This window comes from Antechinus flavipes, chromosome 6 (genome assembly GCF_016432865.1).
Source record: "Antechinus flavipes isolate AdamAnt ecotype Samford, QLD, Australia chromosome 6, AdamAnt_v2, whole genome shotgun sequence".
Taxonomy (NCBI): Eukaryota; Metazoa; Chordata; class Mammalia; order Dasyuromorphia; family Dasyuridae; genus Antechinus; species Antechinus flavipes.
In genome coordinates this window covers 222,594,609-222,610,426 of record NC_067403.1, presented here as the reverse complement: position 1 = coordinate 222,610,426, position 15,818 = coordinate 222,594,609, and the positions used below count along the sequence as shown (strand labels likewise).

The 15,818-nt window shown below is 34.6% G+C and overlaps 1 protein-coding gene across 4 annotated transcripts in view; it reads left to right on the top strand.

The window, feature by feature from the left end:
* Positions 1–15,818, top strand: part of KIF18A (kinesin family member 18A) — a 99,787-nt gene that overhangs the window by 74,525 nt on the left and 9,444 nt on the right. For all 4 annotated transcript variants that reach the window (XM_051964355.1, XM_051964358.1, XM_051964356.1 and 1 more), the window contains one exon: positions 14,455–14,911. In XM_051964355.1, the coding sequence (XP_051820315.1) occupies positions 14,455–14,911 (457 nt within the window). The remainder of the gene's footprint in view (positions 1–14,454; positions 14,912–15,818) is intronic.

The window sequence follows — 15,818 nt, the reverse complement described above, 5'->3', positions numbered from 1 at the left end:
AATTGAAGATGAGGAAGTTGCTTAGCATTAAGGGGAATCATGGAAGGCTTGCTATAGAAGATGAGATTTTAGTTAGGCCTTAAAGTAGTGAGAAAATGAGGAAGGAAAGCATTCCAGGAAAGGAAGGGGGAGCAACTAGAGAAAATGTCTGTAACCAGGAGTTGAGGGTCTTGTTTATCATCCAGGAAGCCATTCTCATTGAAGCATGGAATGCTTGGATCAAGCATATAGTATGAATATGGGGTTGTGAAGGGCTCTGAATACCAAATAGAGAATTTTGTATTTAATCCTAAAGATAATAGGGAGCCACTGAAGTTTATAACTGTATAACCCTTAACATCTGTTAGCCCCATTTTCCCTTTCTCTGAAATGGAAATAATATTAACATGTACTTCATAGGGTTGTTGTTAGGATCAAATTAGATGATATATTTTAATGTACTTTGCAAAACTTAATTTACTCTATAAGTGTTGGTTATTAGCTATTATTCTATGAAATTATATTCCTTATTGCTTTGAAATGCAAGACAAAAGCAATTCTACTAACTCTTTTTATTAACTTCTGCCAGGAGGACTTGTAAGCCATTTTCTGTTTGGCCATCATGTTGTATTATTTTAATTTCATTTATATTAAGAATATGAATATGGATATAGTTTGCTTCTTCTAGTATATCATTTTGTTCATAGACAAAGGTCCCTGATCAGTGGACATCTACAATGTTTCTACTTATCTTTTCTCACAAAAAGTGCTTTAATTTCTCTTTTAATGTGTCTTCACTTTATTGATTACTCTAATTTATCCTATAAATATCTTGTTTGTACATAGTTACTTATATGTGGGTTTCTCCCATTAGACTTTAAACACCTTTCTTGACCAGTAGGGACTTATGTTACATAATAGGCACAAAATAAATGCTGGTCAACTGATTTTGTTTGTGTTGGAGTTTTTCATTTTCATGTCTTCAAGGCCATCAATTTTATCTTCTATAATTGCCTCTATTCCTTGTTTAAGAATATATCTTTTAAGTGTACTTATGAGAGGCTTTTATTTGATGGTGTAATCTTTGATATTAAGATCCCATATCCATTTAAAATAGAGAGAACATGATGTAATATGTTGATTGTGCCTGATTTTATCTAGAATGCTTTTTCCCATTATCATATAAGTACCTCTTAAATTAATGTATATCAAACACTGGATTACTGAGTTCTGTTGTTTTTTATTCTCCCTTGTCTAGTCTGCTCTCATTGATTTGTCTCTAATTTAACCAATTCCAAATGGTTTTGATGATTGTTACTTAATAATCCACTTTGGAGATCTGGAAATGGTATCTCTTCTTCATCTTTTCCTCTTTTCATTATTTTCCTTGATATTAGAGATCTTTTATCCTTTCAGATGAATTTTGTTATTATTTCATTGAGCTATCCCTTTGAAAGGTGGTCTAATTTAGCATTAAATTAAATTAAGTTAACTTTTATTGGCTTAGTCCAGTCATAAACACTGAATAGAAAGTCTCTTGATTTTTGAAGTTTATTTTGTGGCCTGCCACTTTGCATAAGCTATTAATTTATCTGAATTAGGGTTAGGGTTTTTTGTTTCTTTGTTTTTTGATTCCCTAGGATTTTCTAAGTAAATAAATCATCATATCATGAGCAGCTAGAGATCATTTTAACTCATCTTTATGCCTTCAAATTCTCCTGTCCTATTATTTACCGTTTTTTCAGAATTTTTTCAAATAATAGTGAACTGAGTAGGCATCTTTTCTTTATTTCTTCCTGTATCTAACTGGGAAAGTTTTTAGTGTGTCAGCATTGAATGGGATGCTTGCCTTTGGTTTCAGATATGTATTTTTTATGATATTAAAATGAGTCCCTCTCTTCTTAACATGATAAGTTTTTCAGCCCAAATTATGTAATTAAGTTAAATGTATGTTGTGCTTTATCTGTGGTTTTTTCCATGCCTGTTGAGATAATCATGTGGATTTGGATGTTTTGGTTTTTAATGATTGTGTTTATTGTTTTCTTAATGTTGAAACAATTCTTGCATCCTTAGTATAACTTTAACTTGGTCACAATGAATGACTTCTTGAATGAATGCTTCAATTTGGCAGTATTTTTATTTATTTATTTATAATGCTATTGCTATCTTAATTCTCCAGATGTGCTTTATCCTTTCTAAATTAGGTATTAGGAGTCTTTTTCTCAAAAGGAATTTGGGTAAACTATGTTCTCAATTTCAAATAATAATTTTTATAGTAATAATACTAATTTTTCTTTTAAAGTTTGATAGAATTCTCTGAATTCATCTTGTCCAAAAGTTTTGTGAGAGATTTTCTCTCCTTTGTAGTCCTATCATCTAGCTATTTTTCTAAAAACATCATCTTCATGAGTTAGAAAAACCATATAATACTTAATTCTGTATTATGAATCTTATTTTGCAAAGTAGTTTCTTCCCCTCCCTCCCCAATTTTTGTTTATAATAATGACAGACTTCTAAATTGCATAATTTCAACAAATTATTTATTCTGGAAATAATTCCTACCTGTTTCGTGGTTTCATTGTATACATTTACAGTTTATTTTGCAAGTGGATATAATGTTGTCTTTTTTTTTTGTTTTTGTTTTTTTTTTTTTTAATAGCTTTTTATTTACAAGTTATATGCATGGGTAATTTTACAGCATTGACAATTGCCAAACCTTTTGTTCCAATTTTTCCCCTTCTTCCCCCCACTCCCTCCCCTAGATGGCAAGATGACCAATACATGTTAAATATATTAGAGTATAAATTAAATACAAAATAAATATACATGTGATCAATACATGTTAACTATAGTAGAGTATAAATTAAATACAAAATAAGTATACATGTCCAAACCATTATTTTGCTGTTAATGTTAAGTCTTTTAAGAAACTTCACAATCTTGGAGATCTCACCAAAATATTTTTGTCAGAGCTTTTCTGAGGGCATTGTAGAACCACCAGCATCTTACAGTAAACCCAGTATTTTTCTGAAGCGGGAACTTCTGGTGATAATAAAGAAATAGATTAATAGAACACTAACCACTTTTCCACGAAATGCACATTTTCAGTTGCATATAAGTTCCTTTAAAGTATCATATAAATATTTTAAAATGTTTCCTGAAATGTTAATGGATAAGAGTTACTCAAATCAGAATTGGATTCATTGAGCAAAGCGTATTGTTTGGGTAGGGAAAGAAGCTCTTCAAAACCTTTCAGTGTGTACACCTGACAGCTTTTAAACCTGTATTTCCCTTGTAGTACAGAAGTACTCTGTGATGCTGATGGTTCATCATATTCCCCACCCTCACTTCAGCCCTAGTCTTCCCCTCCCTCTCAAAAAATTAAGTGCTTTTTGATGAAGCCAATCTATAGAGTCCTATGGTTGGTATAGCACTTGCTAAATTATTACTTCTCTTAGTGTTGTGTTGACCTTTTGTTTTATAAGCATTAGAATTTGAAATGCTCCTTGATTGAATCTTTAAGATATCTGTGAGTCTATAAAGATGTTAACAGTAATTTTTCATGGTGACAATTTCTGGGTATGGTATTCATTGTGTGGTATTATGGTGTTCTCTTATGCTGTGCCATCAAGCCTTATAGAGACTGTCAACCATTTATGAAGAAGCGAACAAAGTATATCTTTAATTTTAAGGCAGTTTTTAGCTTTTCAATTTAGCCAAAAAAAAAAAAAAATACCTCCATCATCCTTCCTTTTCTACTTCTCTGTTCTTGATATTCTCAGATTCCATCTCTCTTTCCTGGTTCTTTTATCTCTCAGATCATACTTTTCTGGTCTTTCTTTTTTTTCTTTTTTTTCATTTCCTATTTCCTAAGTGTGGGTATTTTCTGACAAATAAAATCTATATTCTCCTCTCTCTCTGTCCTCTACCTTTTAATGATGTCATCTCTTCCCATGGTCTCTGTTATGTGTTGAGTGTAGATTATGCCTAAATCTCTATATCCATTCTAACTTCCCCCCTGGGTTCTACTTACGTGTTTCTAATATCCTGCCAACACTTCAAACCCAACTTGTATAAAACCAAACTTAATAACTTCCTCCAATCCTTTCAACTTCCTTATGGTATTGCCATTCTACCGGGGCCCAGGATTCAAAATCTCTACTTTACCTTTGACTATGTGAAAGCTTTTACTTCCCACATACTTTCAGTTACCAGGTCTTAGAAAGTGTCTCCTCAATTTCTTTCCTATAATATCCATCCTATTCTTTTAGCTTCCACTGCTCCCATCATAGTTTAGTGTCATAGTTTAACTTGCATGTTAGCCAGTCATCCTAACTTTGTGTCATCTGTGAATTTGCTACCCATGCTTTTATTCAAAGTCACTGATAGAAATATTAAGCAAAACAATATCAAGCATGACCTGGAAGAAGATCCTTGAACAGAGCCAACAGAGAAGGAGCAGTCATGTGAGTAGGAGGAAAAACAGGAAAAAGCAGTGTTACAAAAACTTGAGAGAAGGCAATATCAAGGAGAAGAAAATGAAAACTGTGTCCAAAACTGCTGAAAGGAGAAGTAGGATGTGGATTGAGGAAAGATCATTAGATTTAGCAAAAAAGAGATAATTGACTATGTGACATTTGCAAGTATATGGCCACTGCAGATACCTTTGGTGAGCACATATTTCCCTGTTTTATGCCTCCTAAGATATCAATAATCAGTGGCTCTTCATAGTTAATTCTTATGAGCCTGTCAGGGAAGCTTCAATTCAACTAACATTTATTAACCACCTCTCATGTGCAAAGGAATGAAAGAGCATTTAAAAATACATGTGAATGGGAAACATTTTGTTGGAGGAAAGCCACTAAGGTAGCATGTCATGCTTCTAGATCAAATTTTTTTAATAGTTGTTAAGCAAATATAGTGGCATCTTAGGTGGCCCCTTATAACAAACTATGTAACTATGAAAATCTAATCTTCTGTAACATATTATTTGCAAAAATCTGTAATCATACCTTTAACAAAGATGTCCTTGGTACTTGTGTATATTATCCTCTGAAAGAGTGTGTAAAAATTAAAAAGTAAGTATATTTATCCATTATTATCCAGTATCCTAAGAATTGTGTCCATATTAGCCCAGATTCCATTTATGTTTGTACTTTTCCATTGTTTTTTTACGCCTTTTGTTTTCTTTCTGCTGGCTCATTCAAGGTAAGTGCTCAATTACTAAACCAACTTTTCCTCTACAGTTTCACATTCTAATATTTTACAGTTGAAACTACTGATTTCATAACTATTGAAGCATGTTAAATTCTCTCTACTGGAGTTCAAATACCCTGATTCCACTGCTATTGTGGGGGAAAATATTTTATACACAAGATGCTATTGGCACTATTATCTTGATTACTTTTCCCAGAGCAAAAGTAGAAAGTGAAAAAATATACACAAAGCAACAGGCAAATGTCCAAGTTGCTGGGGTGGAGGAAGGGATGGGTTGTGAAGGTGAAATGTGGTCTAGTTTGAATGTTGCCCCTCATGCAGCCATCCCTAGTCCAGACAGCTAGGCCTAGGGCAGGGGTTCTAAGAATTAGGGAATTGACAAGGACCATTGAATTTTAGAGCACTAAAGAACCATTCAGTCTCCTTTTTTTAAAGATGGTTCCATGACATGGGTCGTTAGTAAGCTCCATTTGTAATCCATGATAAGATATGCACTTTTTTTTTTTTTTTTTTACCCACTGTAATGGGGCACTTCACAGATTGAAACGTAAGAAAACAAATGGGATATTAATCCAAAATTAAAAATATTTTTTAAATGCCTGGTAGAATTATTAGAAAAAGAGGATGATTTTCCCTGTGCAGGTAGAGTAATGTTACTTATATCTATATAGCATCTGTCTGAACTCGAGTATTTTATAGATGTCCAGTCCTAGAAAATTCCCTTACAACATCTTTAAATGGCCAGGTGATAGGATATTAGCCTTTTTAATCACAGGATATTAAGGCTATGGCTTCTTAAGTGAGTTGCCCAAGGTCGCTTAGCAAGTCATTGGTAGAGACAGAAATAGAAGCCAAGTCTCCTGACTCCCAATTCAGTTCTCTATCCTCTATATAGTTTTCTATCCTCTATACCCCTGCTGCCTCTCATGGGAAAAGAAGTTAATCTTCCAGCTATTAATAGCCACCAAATTGGTGGTAGCAGCACAGTGGAGAAAAGTCACTGTCTTTACACGGCAGCCTTAGTATAAAAATATCTGGTAATGGAAAATTTGACAAATGTCATGTAAAAGGGAGTGGAAAATTATTTTAAGATCTGGATCTCATTTATCTAGTTCTCAGAAAAGTAAAATTCCCTGGTAGCAGAGGGATCAGAGATATCTTTTTTCTGTTTTTAAATTTCATTTCCTAGACGTTAATTGTGCACTTAGCCATTGCATAACACATTGTCGACAAACTTTAAGAATAAAGCATATGCTTGTGAGTTTAGTGGTAACTTATGGTGACTGTATTTTCTAACTTGGCTAAAGTTTTAGTCAGTATATTGAAAATTCATGTTTTTATCTTTCAGTTTCTTACATTTTTTTTTAACTATAGCACAAAGGACAGCTTTAATAGTGAAATGGAGGATGGTTTCAGAGAATTTTTAGTCATGAAGCTATAGCAATCCTTTGTTATTTGTCTTGAATTGTGTATCTCCTACATGGCTTTGTTTTTGCAAGATTGTCAAAGAATTCTGGGTCTTCAGGCTTTCACATTAAATTACCTCCAAGCCAACAGGAAAAAAAAAGAGAAAAAAAAGTCAGTCAATACTTATTTTTAAAAATGCTAGAAAATAACAGATAATATTTTTATTTATATAGTTAAATTTTAATTATCTTCAGGAGTTTAAGTTACTCCTAGTAGTGAATAAAATTTGGGAATATATATTTGTACTTACCAACTTTGCATCTGAACATCTTTTTTGTTCTGAGTTCCTGCTCATTTAAACAAAATCAAGATACTACAGAATATTATTATTCAATAGTAATTATCCCCTTCTTAGCTCACTATAGCACTTATTTGTCCTTTTTTCTGTTTTATTTGTGTAGTCTTTATTTAAAAACCCTACTTTTTGCCACCATACCCTCTTAGAAGTCACTACAAAAAATAGAGCACTACCCCACCTTATCCCCAAAGGAATAGTGTTACTTCACTGAAAAAGATCAATACCATTCAACAATACCTCTCTCAATTCTCTTCTTTTAACTCTCATAATAATTCTATATACTGCCCTCATTTCCTCAAAGGAGAAGATAAACTGTCCAAGTGACGTTCTGGTAAATTTTTAACCCCAACTCTGCTCCCCAAAAATATGTAAGCAAGCCACATTTTTAAGTTTAATCTGCAGTATTAATATTTTCCCCCATCACTTAAGTCTAGACAATCAACAAAGCAATAAATCAAATCCTGGTTTGTAGCATTTGCCAATTTCCAAGATGTAAATGTTCACATTGAAAATTTAACAAATCACCTTTCTTCAGCTGGTAGGAACTGGCCTTCTAACCCACCACTGAACTCCCCCTCCCTTCTTTCTAGGGAGCTAATTTCTGTATTTTTTTGCCTTGTTCCCATCTCCAGAAGGGGAACCTAGATCTCTAGATCTAGATCTACAATTAGTCTCTTTTTCTTGCATCTTTAATATCTTCTTTCGTATTTGTTTCTCAATCCCAAAATTCCTCACCTTTCTTCTTCTATTCCATTCAGAAACTGTCTCCTCTCTTTTTACCAGCTCTGCTATACCCAGTATCTACACTCTCTCCTCAACTCCTTGCAATACAATTTATTCCATTTTTATACTGAATGTTCTTTAGAGCTTAGCAGTGATTCAAACTGACTCAAGCTGCCCCCCTTTTTAAAAATCTTTGTTTACCCTTTTGCTGCAGAATTTGACAATATTAACCATTCTATCCTCCTTCTATACTTTTGAGTTAACACACTCTCCTGGTTATTCTCATACTTCCATATTTTCAACTCAATTCAATAAACATTTGTAAAGCCCCTGCTCTGTACCCAGCCTTGTGCTAAGCTCTAGAGATACAAGTAAGAAAAGAAAGAAGGCCCCTGCCCTCAAGGAGCATATAACCTAATGAGTGAAGACAACACAAGAAAAAGAAAGTTGGAAAGTGGGAGAGGGGGGAGCTTTGGAGCATGTGGAGATACCATGGGCGGACTTCTTCCATGAAGCTGAAATTCAGAAGAGCTGCAGTTGGAGGATGGACTACAGTAGATTCTTTATTCTATCTCTTCACTGACTCAGGTCTTTTCAAGATTCCTTTAAGAGACTGTTCCCCAAGGCTCTGATCTTTTTTCTCTTTCTCTAGTCTCATTCTTGGCCATGTTATTTGCTCTTGCAACATCAGGTTTCCCTTAGGGATTCCTAGGACTGAAGATCAATGACCAATTTTGATCTTATTTCTAAGTTCCAATGGCCCAACGAGAAATCACTTCCTGCATTTCTCATTTCAGACACATGACCAAAATCAATTATAAGGTTTTCCCTTAATTTGTTCTCCTTTCTGATCCTAGCTTTGCTATCTGCTATAGTCCTCTTTATTCACCCAGGTTCCCACATTTACAACTTGGACATTATTTTCGACTCTTCCCTCTCCCTTACTTCTCATAGCCACTCAGTTTCCAAGTTCTATTATTTCTGCTTCTCCAGTACCTCCAGAATTCATCCTTTTCTGTCTGAATTCTAGTATACAGATATTAACCCTACAAGTCTGTTCACTTCTGCTCTCCTTGCCAATAATTATACTTTGAGTTACTCCCAGATTTAACTTTCCATGTGCACAAATATGACCTTAGTATTCACTAGAAGTTTCCCTTCCATTCCATTGTCTACTAGATAGATTTCCTATTCTTTTGCTTACTCTCAGATCTCTCCATAATCTGGTGCCATCATACAATTCCTGTTGTATCTCCTATTGTTTTTCACTACACATTTTATGTTTCAACCAAACTGGACTACTACTAACTGTCCCCCAAATAACCCTGGAGCTTTCTACCATTAATCACCCTATTCCCTATTAGAATAGCCTACTCACTTTTTAAAATCCAAAGAAAATCTGATCCAAGAAGCTTTCCTCCAAATTTCAACAGAGCTTAAGTTATAAATTCCCTAAGACATTTGTTTGTAGATTGCTTTATGCATATGCATCATCTTCCCTACTAAATTAAGTTCTATAAGGATAGGGATTTTATCCCTACATTGGTATCTCCTCCATCATCTACCAAAGTATTCTGCATAAAACAAGTATTTTATCAATGTTGTCCAACTTAATTAGAATGGAAGATTGCATAGATGCGATAATATAATTAGAAGAACCTTTAAGAGGTTATCTGGTCCAAATCCCTCATTTTATAAATAAGAAAAATGAGAAAAAGACAAATGAAGGTAGCAGATAACAGCTCCAAGATGCCAACCTTGATTTACAATTCCAGTTCTACTTTCTACTATGCCATAAGTTGTTTCAACATTGGATACCTTTGCCTTTTTCCTTTTGTATAACTGGACTTTTGAAATACCATTTTCTTTAACTAGTCAATATCATATAAATCTTGGTTGCACTTCTCCAGGTTAATATATACAATGAACTGTAACTATAAAGTTTTGCAAATTTAAAACAACAAAACTGTTATCTGTCCTACAAAATGAGCATAAATGTATTACCATGTATTATCTAATGATTATCAGATCACAAAAAGATCTTAATTTACCACAAATTACATGTAAAGTACATTAAAATACCTCTATATTATGTCTGACCTATCCAAAGCCAAAATGCATTAACTTAGTATATAAATATTAAACATTTCATTAGTAATATCTTTTGAGACTATAAATTTGGGTAACTTTTGGAATGAGACTTCTTAACAAGTTAATGAGGGAAGTTTAAGCCAAAGTATTTCTTTGCTTGATAAATTTTCTCGTAGCAAGCACTGATGTTCAAAAATCATTAAAATCATAAATTTAAATAAAACAAAATAACTTTTCAAAACTAGTCATTTCAATCTCTAAATATTTAAAGATCGTCTGGGAATTTTACTTCTGAGAGTAGTAGTGTCTTGAATTGAATTTTCTTATTCTTCTTTTGCTTGTTCACCCCAACAAAGATATTACCTAATATAGAGAAAGTGTTTGAAAGAAGAAAAAGACATACTATCACTTCATGGTAGTTGGTAGGTATTTATGATAACATGAATGTGAAACTCCAAGGCTTTTTTTTTTTTTTTACAGTTAATAAATAACTAAAATGGAGTTAAATTGGGAAAGGGACTCCATCAAGGTTTTCATTTGTACATAGTTTTTGGGTTGTTTATTTTCCAATTTATTTCCCTCTTCTCACGTCTGATTTACAACTATGAATTTTCAAGTCACTAGTATAGTTTCAAAGCTCCGTAGTTGAACTCTTGGACTCAGGCACAAAGCATTCCATGTTTTCACAAACCCCTAGTGGAAACCAACTATGTGACTTTGAAAGTGTCACTTTCCTTCTGGATTTCTTTCCTCATCTGTCAATTGAGGAGAATACCACAAGAAGTACCAGCCATGGCATAATACAAGTACATCACTTGGAGAGCTGGAAACATTATTCCTTAGCCAAGAAGTGAAAAACAAAGTTCATTTGATTTTGTAGAAAAATATTTTATGTTCATTCAACAAATCTTCAGTTAACTAATTATAATTAGTTAGATGAGCCAAAGCTTCATTTTTTTCCTTTGCTCAGCCTTTGGGGAAATAAAAGTGGAGAGGAAAAACGTCCAAAAAATGGCCATGGAATATCTCTAATCTAGCATAATCTTTATTTCTGTAGTACTAGATTGTGAAAATTCATGTTCAAAACACAGAGTCACAATGGAGGAATAAAAATGATTTGTTTGACTTAGTTGAGGCAGAAGTATGCTGATTAGTTTTAGAAATTTGTTATTTAAAAGTAATGGTTGAAAATGAAAGTGGTTTTGATATAGTCAAATATCTAGTATCATTCAGCAGATGTTTTATAGATGTCTACTATGTGTAAAATACTGTGCTAGAGAGAGCAGGGGAGTAAGATTCATATATGAAAAAATATATATAGATTCCAAGTTCCATAGCCATTCAGAGGAGAAAGAGATAGCTTCAGGAAGGAAAGGGGAATAAAAGCAAGGCCTTGAAGAATAGGTAGGCAGATAGGGCAGAAATATTATGGTGGGTTCTTTTCAGGAAAGGAATAATGGAAGAGAAAGATTGAAAGGTAAACCCGGGTCACATTTTGCTCAACAGTCGAAAAAACTTGGACTTCTTTTTGTAGGTAGTGATAACCAGTAACTATTGAAGTTTTTTTTTTTTTTAATTGAATTGAAATAACCAGGAGTATAATTACATTTATCCATAGAGTATAGTATGAATTGGGGGCTAAGGGGACAGATTATTTTCTGGGCAATTTGTTGGGAGGTTAGATGAAGCCTCCCATTGCCCCTTGCATGAGAATGCTCTTGCATTCTCACTCAATTAATCAGCATCAGCCTCTGCCAGGTCTGAGGGCCTTATCCTGGTCCTCTCCCTTCCTCTCTCTAGCTCACCATCTCTTCCCAGGAACTTTCTTTTTAGCCTCTGACTACGGCTTCCTCCTCCCCCCAGGCAAGTTCTGGAGCCCGCTCCTCTCGCCTGTATGTGTGTTCTCCTACTTGGTGCGCATCTCCACTCCCCTCAAATCACCTCCTCTTTCCAGCTTCTCCATTTCTGTGGATGAGCTTGCCCTCTTCCAGTCACCTTGATGTCACCTGGATGCTTCTTCTCCTTACCAGACTCTCACTTCCTCCCTTCCTCTCCCCTCCTCACATGGGTCCCCTGCTCTTAGGTCAGGCCCTCAGCCCCCCCCCCCCCACCTGAACTGTTGGCAGCAAACTCCCGTCAGGCTGACCGTGTTATACCTGCCAGTGGTCCCCACTGTCTCCAATAATTTATTGTGGCTTCCTATTAATCCTGAGTATATATTACTTCTGTGATCTAATTTAAATCATATTTGGTATTTAACATTTGGTTTCCCTCTGTTTTGCAGAAGTGAAGGCCCATGGTTGTGTAACAGTGCATATAAATGGCAACTTTTTTCCATATATTATTTATAATTTTGCTGAACTTTTATTCCTTTTTTAATCCCTTGTTATGGGGGATTGTTCTGCATGGGGGAAGGAAGAGGAAGAATACGTTGGGAAATATAAGGGATGTGGAAAATAAACTTAACAAGAATTCATTTTCAATGTGGAAACATGTTTAGAAGAATTGCACACATTTCAATCCTTGCATTCTCCTGGCCAGCCACACTGATTGTCTTTGCTTTCCTCGCACAAGGCCTTCCCTCCCTGCTCCCTGATTGGTCTCCAGCTGTCCCTATGCCTGCACTTCTTGCCCTGTTCACATATCCTTCCATATCCAGCCCAGCGCCTTCTGCACGAGGCTCCTCCTGGTTCCTCAAGCTGCCCCTCGCCTACCAAGTGAGGTGTTCTCAATTTCCGCGATGTTCTGTATACACACTTCTAGGTGCACATTATCTGTCCCCTTTAGAACTTAGAAAGTAAGAGCTTTAAGAGCAAGGATATTTTCATTTTGTTTTTATATCCCCAGGATCCGTCATGGCACCTGCTTCATGTTAATTGTTCAGTTGTTTTCAGTAATGTCTAGCTCTTTTGTGGGGCTTTCTTTCTAGAAATACTGGAGAAGTTCTTCATTTCCTTCTTCAGCTCATTTTACAAATGAAGAAACTGAGGGTTGTCACAACAGCTAGAAGTGTCTGAGGCCAGATTTGAACTCAAGAAGAGGATTCCTCCTGCCTCTGGCCCAGCCACTTGGCTTTCCACCTGGTCCATAATCGATTGCATGACCAACCAATAACTATCTTCTAGGGAAGATGTATTATATTAAGAGGACAAACCAGGATAATAGCAATGAGAATGAAGAGAAGAAATAGAAAAGATTTTATAGCATTTGAAGGTTTAATGATAGAATTTCAGTATTTGAGAGAGAAGAAAATTTTTTGTGTCAAATTTAGAGGTTTTACCCTATGTTAAAATGACAAACAGTGAAGGCACTGATTTTTGGCATAATCAAGTCATCAAAGATCCAGTTATTTTCCAACTTCCTAGGAATCTGAACTAGTAGTCTCCAAGTTGAGTATTCTAATCCCAAATGGTGTGTGATCAACCCATCAATTACAGAATGGAAGGGTGGGCCGCATTCTCCCTCTCCCTATGATAACCCAGCAGTGTTGGAGCTTGTGATCAACACAACTAGATCCATCTTTCTCTCTCAGAATTTGCCCACTCCCTCTACTGTATAAATTCTCACTTCTCATTTCTTCCCTTCACTGTATAAATTTATACTTCTCATCTCTGTACCAGATTTGGGGTCTGTCAGGACAATTATAATCCATTTAGGCTCTTATATAGAAAAAAACATTTAGTTATAAGTTCAGCAGTAACTACAAAGGTATGTACTGACTGAACACAGTGGAATTAATGTTGGGTTTAGAATCAGCAGGCATGGATCTGGCTCCTAGCTTAACCATTTCTTATCTGTGTAACTTTACACAAGTCACTTTCCCTCCAATCCTCTCTGTCTCCTCATCCAGCAAATGAGGGAGTTGGACTTGAGCAGGAATTCTTCGCTTTTTGTCCCCAAAACCTTTTCACAGTCTGGTGAGTCCTATGGACGTCTTCTTAGAATAATGTTTTTTAAGTGCAAAAAATGAAATACATAAATAATTATCATAAAATGATTTAACTATAGCTACTAAAAATTTCTTTAAAAATATCAGGTTCGACCTTTAAATCCTTAATACTATGATATACTAATTTGTTTACTTTTATCAATCAAAAGGATTTAGAGCATTTCTCTATTATACCCTTTAAATGTTTGAATAAGCAAAATCTTCTTGGCCCTATGAAAAACTGTATTTTTTTCCAAATTCAAATTGGCCTTTTGCTCAGTAATGCCAAAGTATGCTTTTCTGTAGTTTAAAAGTTACTGATTGTTATATCTACAAATTGTTTTAGTTGTTGTTAATTTATTTTAAAGCTTACTCCTAAAGAACATATAAATATGAGACATTCCCTTGAGATCTTTGTAAAGCCAAAGATTAATCATAGTTTGTTTTTGGTTTTGGTTTATGTTTGACATACCAGGGCTCCACATTGATGATAACTCTGATATAGTCTCAATGGTAATTATTTGTGTGTTGGACAGATTGTATGTGACCAGTTTCCAGGACTTCTTTTGAAGTTTTTGAAAATTGATTCTTAGTTTTAAATTTAAATTTATTACCCTTATTATTTTCTGTTAATTTTTTTTTAAATCAACTACTAAAAATTAGTTTCCCCTTTCAAGAGATTGTAGTGCTGTGATTGATATGAGAAAAGTTTAGATAAAACTATTAAGTTTTATTTTAATTTGTGGAACAGGTATTCCTTCAGGCGAATCCAGTGAAAAAATGCAGCTGGCAATTAATCAACAGAAAACTCCTTCACAAAAAAGAACTCGGAGGAAATTAATCCAGTCTCCCTCGATGACCGAACATTCCAGAGGACCTAAACTGTCTAGTAAAACTCGACTCAATGATTCTTTCACACAGGAACTCCAAGCTATTGTATATACACCAGAAAATTGTAGAAAATCAATTCAAAATCCCAGTTCACAGTCGTCATATGGATCCAGTTTTCAGGAAGTCAACAGTTTGAAAACAAACAGTAATCCCTTTTATGCTCCCTTTTCAAAAAGTTGTATACCTCTTGACAGAAGGATAGAGTGTGTCAAAGAGAATTTAGAATCTACGTTTGTTATACACGAAGACACCAATGACACTGGCATATTCTCTGAAAAGGGATTGGAACCAAATGAAAATGATACCATTTTACCAAGGTATGGCATGCAGCATTTCTATCAGTGGAATTTCCCAAATATGTTAACTCAGGATTCTTTAGATAGATTTCATTTTTTTTTTCCATTTCCTGGTTAAGGTTTAGTTTGGAGATTTATTCATGTTTGAAAAAGCCAGTACCTGGGGCTCAGCAGACCTGAGTTACTACACCCAGTCTGTCAGTAGCCAGCTGTATGACCCTACAAACATTCCCTAACTTCTTTGTTCTTCTATTTCCTCATGTGTAAAAGGAGAGCATTAGACTAAATTAATTATACAAGGAAAGTACCCTCTCAGCATTAACACTATGAAATGTATTTTTTTGGTTTAGATTTGGTTTTTTAATACATATATTATTTAGTTTTCAATAGGAAATGTATTAAGACCAACTTTTAACAAAATACGCTTTATTTTTCTTCCATTTCATCTTTAAAACCTTTCCTCATATTTCATACCTCACGCCTCATATTTGGCATCTCAAATAAATATATTTTAACAGAGTGATTAGGTTGACTGAACTATTTTATCTGTTAGTTTTCTAGCTAGACAACCCAAACCATCTGAAAAGGATTACTGTATATGTTATAGTTTTTAAAATTTCCTCTGAAGGAAATTCCACAATTTCTCATGGTGTCTGACAACTCTTGGTACTCCAGCAACCCTTAGATGATGTAAAATATTCCTAAACCTAAACCAATTTTCACTGCATTTCATCCAAGACAACATGTGTATGCTTTCATACTTTACCTGTTGAGTTCACATTTCATCTGTCATATCCTGTGCATATTTATGTGAGGAAAGGTATCCAAGTATTTTCTTGCTACTGGTAGCATAACAGTTTTATGATAGCAATGGTTTCTGTAGATAGATGGATAAATGGAATATGTATATAGAGATATGTCTGTACCC